General features: G+C 34.9%; 1 protein-coding gene across 2 annotated transcripts in view; it reads right to left on the bottom strand.

Moving 5' to 3' along the window:
* Window positions 1–397: 397 nt before the first annotated feature.
* Window positions 398–11,289, bottom strand: part of LOC122528233 (calcium-transporting ATPase sarcoplasmic/endoplasmic reticulum type) — a 17,312-nt gene continuing 6,420 nt past the window's right edge. The window contains exons 10-11 of one of the 2 annotated variants that reach the window (XR_006306517.1): window positions 998–5,029; window positions 398–920 (exon numbers count right to left, since the gene is read on the bottom strand). Coding sequence is in view for 1 of the 2 variants with exons in the window: in XM_043653168.1 (XP_043509103.1) it covers window positions 5,001–5,029 (29 nt within the window). In the remaining variant the exon portion in view is untranslated. Of the gene's footprint in view, window positions 5,030–11,289 lie in introns of both variants that reach the window. The other variant, XM_043653168.1, reaches the window with a different exon arrangement.

Genomic DNA, 11,289 nt, shown 5'->3' with positions numbered 1-11,289 from the left:
AAAAAAGAAATGTAACCAAGAGGTGAACGAATTTATTACATGACCTAATACTTTCTCGTAAGATCTCGAGTAAAAAATCTTGCAAAACAAACTGCAACAAGAGTCACTGGTCTTCTTCCTGGCAGGAACGGTGAATATAATCGAATCGAATTCCTCGTTACGCTAGTTTTCACTATGATTCGCGACTAACTCAAATTATCGTCTACATCCAACTATCTAATATTATTTCTGAACGAGGATTTTAACAAAAAATAATAATAATAATAATAATAGTAATAAAGCAAAAAAAAAAAAAAAAAAAAAAAAAAAAAAGAAAAAGAACTATCCAATCGAGTGGCGACATTTTCCATTGACATGAACAAAATAGGGAACAGATTGAAGAAAGAAGGAACCAAGGTAAAAGAAAGATTCATTTCTTTTTTTCTTTTTTTCTCTCCTAACAATCAGAAATATTCACAGGCAGTTAATTCCATCTTAACATTAAAACAAATGAAATCGAGAAAAGAAAAAAGATCAGAAAACGAAGGTGAGAAAGAAAAAGCACAGGGGATCCGGATTTTCTCTATTTCTGTCGATTCTAAATCATTCTCGCTCGAGAGGCGTTTCTGGCCTGCGGCTATCTGTGCGCTTTCTTTACGAAGAAAAAAAAAATATATATATATATTTATTTAATGTCTCTTAATCTTAATATATAATAATAATAGTAATAATAATAATAATAATAAACAATTTCTCTTTAAACATCGCGTGTGACAACGTATCTCTTCATTACTCTTTTTTTTATGTACAGTAATTAAATATCGCGACTTTTTCTTCTTTTGTGTGTGTGTGTGTGTGTTTTTGTGTATGTTTATTATCATCGACATTTCTTTCTTAATTCTTTCCCTTGGTGGCGTAAGTTTCATCAAGCGTCAGGAGACCTCCGCGATTATTCCAACGAGTAAATGAAACATAACCACCATCGTCTCAATGGAGACGATGATCGTTTCGCTGGAACCCTCCGTTGAAAGTTACGTCACCGATAACCATTTTTAAATACTTTTATTTGTCCTAGAAACATATAGCACACGATACAACGGCAAAAAGGGAGGTAAACACTTCTTTTTGATTTTCACTGCTCTTCCATTGTTGCTCGCTGCGTGTACGTCCTTATTGTCCTCCAATGTCATTGTAAATTTCACCCTGCATAGCCGAGCATTCTCTTCGCTTCCATAGACATTTGATTTCAATGAATTTTGATCGAACATTTAACGATGAAATTCTTTTCTGCCTTCTGAAAGGCCGACCATTTGCCGCTTTCTTCATCTCGATGGCTGTTTTCCTTGTTCGAGGCGTGATGCAATTGGAGTGGAAAGACCCAAAATTCGGTCATCTTGGCAACGACATCCTCGATGACTGAGATGTGACGATCGTTTTCGCGGAAAACGTATAGAACGCACGTTTCCAAGCGTTCTCATAGACGTTCGACGTCCACTCAAGCGTTTCGTAGTTATTTGGAGTGGTTTTTAATAGGAACCTTGAACGTATTGGGAAAAATCTTTCCAGATGACATACAGAGTATCACAATTTTTTTCCCCGGCCAAACGTTGCCAATATATTCTATATGCCAAAATAATCGTGTCGTATAAACATGTGTCATTAAAAATAGCAGTCCCAGACGTACAAAGCTCAAGTCTTTGAAGTTTCAAGACTTCGACAACACTGTTTTCTATACTAATTGTAAATCAACAAAAAATCATAAATTCATAGAATAGTTTTATTTTCATTAATTTTCACTGGATAATATTTAGTATCTACAATTCCGATGAATTCAAAACACCCGGTTGTGCGATTCGAGTTTTTAAAATTAATATTACACGAAGCTCAAGTTTCTGAAACTTTAAGACTTAGGTCTTAACGTTCGTTTTATGAATAATAGTTATTATCATTAGCATATGTAATAATCAATAACACTATTTATTGTATTCAATTTAGATAACGTAAGTTTTCAAGTTTAAGAGTTCGAGCTTTGAGGACTTCAGCTTTTACAGCTCAATATTTGAAACTTTAAGATTCAAGCCGTAGCTCGAATTTTCCAAGCTGCACGCTCGAAATTTGTTTTAATAACACTTAATTATTATATACGATTGTTATATCATATACGAATACGATTTCGTTATCAATGAAATGAACAATAACGAACGTACTTTACCATGATACTCATTTCTATTAGTAACCTGTCTCAGAAAGTATAATAATATTTCAACTTCATTTCGAAATATTAGCTATTCTTGACAACGCAAGGCTAACAGTAATAAAAAATTGAGCTCATTATTTTTCAAAGTTTATTCTGACCTTCGTTTTAATTCAACAAATTAATAATTAATTTTTGTAATTAGTTTCTCGTGAGTAGACTGCGAATTTTTATGCATTTATGGAAAATCTGAAGCTGAGGAAATACATACAATGCACAGATTGTGCAAAAATATATAAAATATTCAAAGAAAAGTATTAATTTTAGTAATGAATCTTCTATTTAGGTTCCATTTCGTCAATGATGTTTGTGAAAATTTAAAATTTCGGCAATAAGACAACGTTGAAGTTGTGGAAATATTATGACACTTTTTGACTATCATTAGATTGTTCATTCTGTTACAATCCCTCAACGATATTTTTTTTCTTACATTGATCTATGGAATGTACCAGCAATGTATGGCCAAAAAAAAAACTGGGGCACTCTGTAGAAAGTATGTTTTTTTTTTTCAGTAGAAAATATAGTGTTTTTGAGGGTAACGATTAACATTGTTAATGACAAGAAGACACGATTGAAGAAAAGAAACGTATGGATGTTGCGAGAGAGGGTGTGAATCAAGAAGATCGAGGAAGAAGGAAGATGGATAGAAGAGAAAAGAGAAGTTACGAGAAGAGAAAAAGAATAAGAAAGGGAAAAGAAGATTTGTTCGTAAGAAGAAAGCGCTAGAAATGTGAAATAAATTGCGAATGGATTCCTTGCTCGATAAAAAGAATTATGATTAGTTGTAAATTAAAAAAAAAAGATAGATTTCTTTAAGGGAAGAGATAGAATATAATATAATAGAAGTCGGCATTACTCTCTATCGTTACGCGACTCTAAAAAAAAAAAATTACATATATATATATATATATATATATATATATAAAACATGCTGTCGATCGAAAGATCTAAAACAGAGTTTTCCTTCTTTCCATTTATTTATTCCCAATTTGAAAACACAGTTTCGATTGTCTTCTAAAAACTTATCCTCTTCGCCGCGTCTCGTTCACCAATGACACAGTGCAACACGATATAAATATGTTACATGTACGTTTTCTGTAACGAAGAGCAAGAAAATACACGAATAAAAATCCTCTCGCGGACGATAAAACGGAAAAGCAAGCGGCAATGCGTAACGCGACAGCCAGCCAGGGGGAATCGGGAATCAGGTGTAAAATATAACAGAGCGACCTACTTTAACTCCACACTGTATTACCGACGCAGACCAATCGCTCTAACGTTACAGTAGGTAATAAATCTTCAACCGAAAAATCATCTTAATTTTTTTATCTTTCTTCTCCCGTTTGTCTTTCATTCTCACTCGTAATTATCACATTGTCGCAACGCTCGCGCGAGTTTCTCTGGAATTTCTTTCTGAATTCGGTTCCTTGAAAATCGCGCAAGTTGGTACCTCTCCGCTTGCTTCTTCTCCGCGTTCTCTTCTCTCCTAGTTTTCCGTTACAGTGTTATATTATTGTTATCGATATTAATTGCTTTCTTTTCATATGTGTGTATATGTACGTCTGCGTGTATGTGTGTGTGTGTGTGTGTGGGTACTATTTGCTCTTTGATTTATGCTTGGCAGAGGAATTTTGTTGCCGGTGGCACACGGTGAGACAAGCCTAGACCCACTTGTCGACAACCACTTCGCTTACTGCAACATAACAACATAGGCACACAACGATTAGTTCGATTCCTTCTATACACAAAGTGTCGCAAAGACATTTTCAATCTCCTTGTCGATCTCTCAAGCGGATTAACTTTGGGAAGCTGATCCGATTAGACGGTCGTTTGTGCATCTATACCACCCTCGAGAACTCGAATCCTTCTTCTGGATTTTTCAAGCCTGGATCTGAAGCTCCGCTGGTTTTCATTTTTTTCTCTTTTTATTTTTCCCCTGAAAGTTTCTCGATCTTCTTTCGAATCGTCACGAATGACCAATACCCTCCTCATCCCTGTCTCTTCGAATGTGAATTTTCCTTTTCCTTCCTCTATTATCTCTGAACACCCCTTCTATCAAGGCGCGGGTCACTATATTGAGCGTAATCGGTGGAACGAGTATAGCGAGAAATCTGAAAACAGTTTCTTTCACGGATAGAATATATATTGAAATATATATTTTATTGATATACAATTCATGGACTCTGCATTAGGTGATTAGATTGAAATATCGACACGTTCGACGATATACGTTGTCTTTTCCTTCACTAAATATTTAATTAACGTCTTTTTCTTTGAAAATCGGGCTCGAGGGATAAACACAGGAAATCACCCAAGATAAACGCGTCAACGCACCAAGAGAACACCCAAACCTCAGGACACTCGGATCTCGTTTACGTTGAAACCTCATCGAAACTCGCCATACTCATTTCACCAAAAATACGGATCGCTGTATTTTTTTTTTTTTTTTTCTTTTCTTTTAAACGAAAGAGAAAAACACGCCCCCTCGTTTCTGTAGTTCTCTCATTTCGCCTGTTCTTTCTCTCTGTACGACTGTATAGCTTTACCGTGTGTTGACCGATGTATATGTGTGTGTGTACATATGCGTGTGTCAGTATATAACGTGTCGATAGTGTCTGATAAGATTTATTGTTTTCGGCTCGATCCCATCGGTCAGCTTGCGGGTTGTTGTTGCTTGGGTGGGTGTTGTCTACAAGTGCCATTCTGACGATTTTTTTCTCTGTGTCCGGACTGGTGTCGATTTTCGTCCTATCGCGGTTCCCGAGCTTTATTTCGGCGGCGTCACAGGCGGTGCCACTGCAAGCATATCACACGTAGTCTCGATTAATCACCAAGAAACCGTGAACAACCGGGGAACAACCACACGTTTCAAAACATTGTTCCCCGAATGCCAGATATCGTAATTGCCGGGTCTGTAACGTCCTTTTTCGTCCATTGTATTTTCCTTTCTTGTGCGCGTGGTTCTGGTCTGTGTGTCATTCAGTTCAATTCGAATAATTTTAAACAACCGCGACAGATCGTCTAATCGGAATATTTTGAGCTTTATCTATTAACGCACTGCGTTTTATTTTTTTTTTTTTTTTTTTTTTTTTTTTTTTAATATGCCATTTGATATTTACGACTTTTTCAGCATGATTTTATTAATTTTTTCTTCTTTTTTTAAGGAAAGAAAACGACAAAAGAGTTGACTACAGACTATAAATTATCTATAGATAAAATTGAAAATCTTTGATAAAATGATCAACTATACAATTCCAAATGTAAGATACTCTTTCATCAGGTGTAACGCAGCGCGTTAATTAAAAGATCATTCATCATAGAAAATAGCATCCGAAGCTTGCTATAAAAATCAATCAAGAACTGTCTGAAACGAAACTAACAGCTGGCGAAATATCATAAATTCGCTTTCCTTTTTAAGGCAAAGGTAATCACTCGAACCTCTATACACACGAGTCGTATTTCTTTTCTCTTCATTGTCACAGTATTTGTCATATACATTATGTCATGTATCGTGGCGTTTTCTCAAAGGGCAAGGGGCAACGAATAAAATACATAAATTAAGAAACAATGAGAATAGTGAAACTGTTACCTGATCGATCCACGCGTGGGTGTGGAGATCTTTACTCCGAGATCACGTTGGCCTTTTTTATTTCTGTGACTGAATAGTTTTCACACACCAGCAGGCAGGAGTTAGCAAAAAAAGTGTGTCGGGGTCAACTTCTTCGATTAGGAGTAGATATATATATATATATATATATGTATATGTATACATTTTTATTTCGATCAGTCATTCCAGGCCAACACGACAGTTATAGTTTTGTATTGATATTCTTTTTTTTTTTTCTCTTATTTTGTTTTTATCTGTCCAAAGGATGCATGCAAAAAATTCAAACAACAATTCCGAGGATAACACAAAATGGCCGGTGATGATGATGTACTGAAATGGATTTGTGTTAGGAGCTTCGAGTTGGTCCACTTCTTGCTTTACGAGCGAATTCTTACAAATTTCAAATCCTTTCGATGATTTTTCTTTGCACGTCTGATCGCTAACGAATAACAGAACGAATAACATCCTGGAGCAGTTTGTAATCCAGGTTTTCGTAGTTAATAGAATGCTAGGGATGTTAAAGTGTCGATTAAACATCTTGTAAACAAAATTCAATTAAAAAAAAAAAAAAAAAGAGCAGGAAAAAACTAAAATAAAAATTGAAAAATATAGGAATAAAATAAATTTAATAAAGTCACACCGAGTGATCAAAAACCTTTTATTTCCTTGATCTCCAACCCTAATAAATAACTGAATAAAAATGCTAGGAAAACAGAAGAGATGTTCTTTTGTTTTTTAAATGTACCATGCACACCTAGAAATCGCTAGCCACAGTACGGAGGGTCATAGTACAATAAGAGATGAAATATCTAAACAGATCGTGGGAACGAGAGAAAAAAAGTGACTGATGGACAAAGAAGAAGGCATAAAATAGTCGTTAAAAAACGTGGATGAAGGCAAACACTTATTACAGTTCACATTGTATTAAGTGTTCAATATTCGTACACGCGGCAAATGCCACTCTCTCTCTATATATATATCATATTCTTCTCGATTTCTAACTCGTAATGGTAGGCCGATCATTGGAATTTCGAACACGCATTAATAACACATCACTTCTTTTTTCTTTCTTTCTTATTACAACAAATATAACGCACTAGATCAGACCCGTTGTTAATCATCATATCGAGATTAATCGAGTGGTCATGATGCGATATTTACTTTCACTTGCGACTGTTTCTCTGGTCATGAATCGAACCTCTGTACGTGTCTGTTTCTATGTATGTGTATATAAATAAATAAAACAAACTGATAAATAAACCTTTTCTTTTTTTTTTTTTTTTTTACTAACGACAGGTGAAAATACCTGTCGGCTGTAAGTCGATCGAACGTTGTTTCTTTGTTAATTTACAATCGTCAATCGACATATTAGTATACACGTATAATATATTTATGTATATATTTATATATAGATCGTTCCGTTTTATAGCGATCCTGCGAATAACTCGCAATCGTTCATAATTATTTATATTATTATTTATATTTTCTTCTTTCCGTGTACATGATCGAACCGCGTTCTGGTTACTCGTTAGATCGTGAATGTACCCGGATCTAATTAATTAGGATCATCACACACCGCGGCTCGCCACAACGTGCGTTTGTGGCGATAGTATGCATAAAAAAAGAAAAATCATTCAATATAGTCGCACTCTCTATTATAAGTTATTAATTATTATTATTATTATCATTATTATCTCATTATCATCAGAAATAGGTACTTCCTGCACGAACGACGTGACCGTGGTTTCATTGTAGCTATATCTACTAGATTAGATTAATCGAAGCATTGGGCAAGCTATTCGCGATTCACCTGCGAGAAACACGAAATTTTTGATTTCCTATTTTCTATTCTCTCTCTCTCTCTCAGTGAGTATCATCCAATTATTATCCAATTTGTTTCGAGTTATATCTTCTTGAGATATGAATGAGAAAGTTTAAGTTACGAGGATGGGTGAAAATAGATATATATGTATATATATATATATATTTTTCTTTTTTTTAACGAATTCTAAAATAATCTCTCTCTCGATCATCGATTGAAAGAGATATACACTCGAAAAGACAGCAAGCGGATCGCGACTCGAACGCGTGAATCGCGTCTCGATCGTTTGCCCAACGCTGCGTTGGCTTTCTCTTTCGTCGATGGCACTCTCTACGGCTCCTCGGCTGCTTTCTCGCGGATCTTTCGTCAATGAGAGATAATTAGAAGGAAGAAATTTAACGAAAAATAAAAGAAACTAAAAGAAAATGCGAACGAAGAGAACACAATCCACACAATATGCAAGTACTTACAAACGTTCGAAACATCGAGTGAACGCAAGAAACTGTACTATATTTCTTTCGTCAACGTTTATTGAGCGTCGATGAAAATGCTGTCAGACCGTTTTATTATTTTCGTCATCTTTTTACTGTTTTGTTTCATTTTTTCTGATCGCATCGGCATCGTGATCCTCGCGATATCGCTGTGCTGACACGGTAATTCAATTTGAGGCAACACACAGGAGAAATTACGTATTTTAAAACGTAAACGTTATACGTTAAACGTTCATTTTCTTTTTTTTTTTTTTTTCTACTTTCATCCGTTAATTACCTTTTGCACAGGATTGTCGAGCAAAATGGTGCCGATGCTTGATCATCAATATCTCGCTGTACAAAAACTCACTGTTTCAAATGAAGCACACAAGTTAGTCAGTTGAATACAGTCCAGAAGAGAGGAAAAAAATAAAATAAAATAAAATAAAATAAAATAAAATAAAATGAAAGCATGGTCTAGGGGTGCGTACGCTCTGACCGCTGCACCTCAAGCACACAGGCAAACGAATCGTACAAATCAATTCGGCTTTTCCTACAGATCTTTTCACAGGTCTGATTAAGTTTAGTTATGCCTATACCAAAGTAGTATCACGCCCTAACCGGTAATTAATATGTATTCATATGTTACACTAATCGTAACACTGCGGATGACGCTGTTTCACGCAGAATTAAATTAGTTATATGCACTCGTCGCGTCGAACGAACGGTGGACACACAAAGGGGGAGAAAAAATATAGAGAAAAAAGACAGAACGTTCTCATCGTCTCGTCTTTTTTTTCTTTCTTTCTTTCTCTCTCTCTTTTTTTTTTTGAACGCAAAAAGTACTTAAATCGTTCCCCGAGGCCACTCGTCAGTCTTGTTGCGTTTGCACGTGGTCGAGGAACGGCTCGTCCGATTTGTACTCTTTGCCTTCGTTTGCTCGCAAAAAAAAAAAAAAAAGATTGAAAAAACGGCGATCGACTCGTTCGAACTTGACACTATTTTTTTTCTTCATATCTTCCTAACATCGCCTTATATAAAACCCCGAATGAGAAATATGACTAAGAAATAGGAGTTAGATGCGTTAAAAAGGCCCACGTATACTCGTGACGACACCGGATCTTCCGTTCTCGCATGTGGCGCGTGTATATTATATAGCGTATGCGTGCCTGATGGTGAATCTGAACTGGAAAATCTCGCTCGACAGTCATTGTTGTAACAATAAGAGCAAATAGAAAAAGAAATAAAGAAATGAAGATATCTGTACAAGAAAAGCTATATACTTCTTTTGGACGTTAGGCTGAACAACGTTTACACGTTACGGTAATATTTTTGTAAACAAATTTTTATATTAAAAAGAAAGAGAAGAAGGAAAAGTATTGAATCGTGAACATTCACTTCTGATGATAATTGTATACTTTCTCTGTTACTCAAATTGATTTTAACTATTTACCTATAATTCTGTAAGTGAAGAGATTTTCATGCCTCGAGTATCGTTTAGAAACAAAGTGTCAGCCACTGTCGCTGACACTTTATGAATAGGAACAAAGATGTATGTCGAGTATGTATGCTCTCGCGTTCAGATCACCATCCTGAGGGAGAAACAATATTGACATGACGTGACACGGACTGTGACAGATCATCGATTGTTCCAATTATTTCCTTTTCGTATTTTATACACACGAGCCTTCGCAGTCCGTGTCTGGTAAATTAATGGTATTACAAATCTATTGCGTGGCATCGATTGTTTAAACATATATAAATCACACCCAGTAAGGTACATGTAAAGGTAACAGCGCAGATACAATGATAGTGCAAACATGTTAGCGTGATCCTGCCGTGCGAACGTAATTTAAACACTAAAACATTAAAATATATGTAAATTTTTCTTTACCTGTAGTATAGTCGAAGTCGAGTCTTACTTGAACCAGGCCAAATACCGAATAATTAACAAAGGTCGTAAACAATTGAGTATCATCGGGGAGATAGTTAGGTGAAGCACAGCAGGATTCGGTAACCATTGACAGTGATTGTTCTACGAGGTGAACTGTTTTAGTTAGGACTTACAATTTGGTAATATAGTTGTGCATGCAATTATTTGTCTACGAAGGAAGACATAATTAACAGACGGGTTCAAAGGTGAGATCCATTAATTTTCCAACTTCATGCACAATCTCTGCATTGACATTTCAGCAACGGCTAGGCAGTTCCAGGTTTGACGTCTGAAGGAGACACTCCGGATACTAAGGATTAACGAATAGTAACCAGTGATTTAAAAACAAACAACAACAAAAGCGGTTGGTGATAGATAGAAAAATAAGCAGTGAGAAAAAATTAGAATCAGAAATAAACTAATAAAGCAAGGAAAACATAAAACAGCCAAGGATATTCTCCAAGTAAAATTGAAGTGAAAAAAAATTATATGGTGTGTGCTGCTGTGCGTTAAGGAGAAGTTCCGGCTTAAGTATTTTTTTTAGAAACAATTTTTATAAGAAAATATACAAGATGAGAATCAGGGATTATTTTATTATAATTTATTCTTCAAATATTTCAAAAACTAATTGATGGATTTAAATAAATCCTTTTTTTAATTAAACATTCTTGAGTTTTCTCAAATATAAATATCCCTAAATGTAATAAAATTCCACATTCCCATCTTGTAGATTTTCTTATAAGGAAACAGTTATTTCTAACAAAAAAAGAAAAAAAATATTTATACCGAAACCTCTAAAAAAATTAGGTGTCCAGAAATAAAACTACCGCAAAATATAGTGCAACGTGCTCTCTAGGATTCTATTCTGCCGATGTTTTAACTAATCCAAAAAAAAATTCTATTATAATAGTTTTCTATCTAATAATATTAGTCTATCTAATCATAATTCATGAAAAAAAAAAAAATTGAAAATTTCTTTTATACGCTAAGACATCGTCAGATGTGTAGTACACATAGAACAATAAGATGCAGGTCTGTTAAAAATTGGTGTTGTCATAAACTACTGGTGACTAAAGTTTTAGAAGTGCATTATGTTCAAATATTATGCAACGTGTTAACAAGAGGGTAGGGGAATGATGGGTATACTAATGCATCAAGGTTAGAAAAAACATTGATGGGTGTTGTTTCTTTCTTTTTTCTTTTTTTTTTTTTTTTTTTTTTTTT

This window comes from Frieseomelitta varia, unplaced genomic scaffold, assembly GCF_011392965.1.
Source record: "Frieseomelitta varia isolate USP_RPSP 00005682 unplaced genomic scaffold, Fvar_1.2 scaffold_105, whole genome shotgun sequence".
In the NCBI taxonomy this organism is placed as follows: domain Eukaryota; kingdom Metazoa; phylum Arthropoda; class Insecta; order Hymenoptera; family Apidae; genus Frieseomelitta; species Frieseomelitta varia.
The sequence above is the reverse complement of the archived record's forward strand: the minus strand, read 5'-3'. Positions and strand labels throughout refer to the sequence as shown.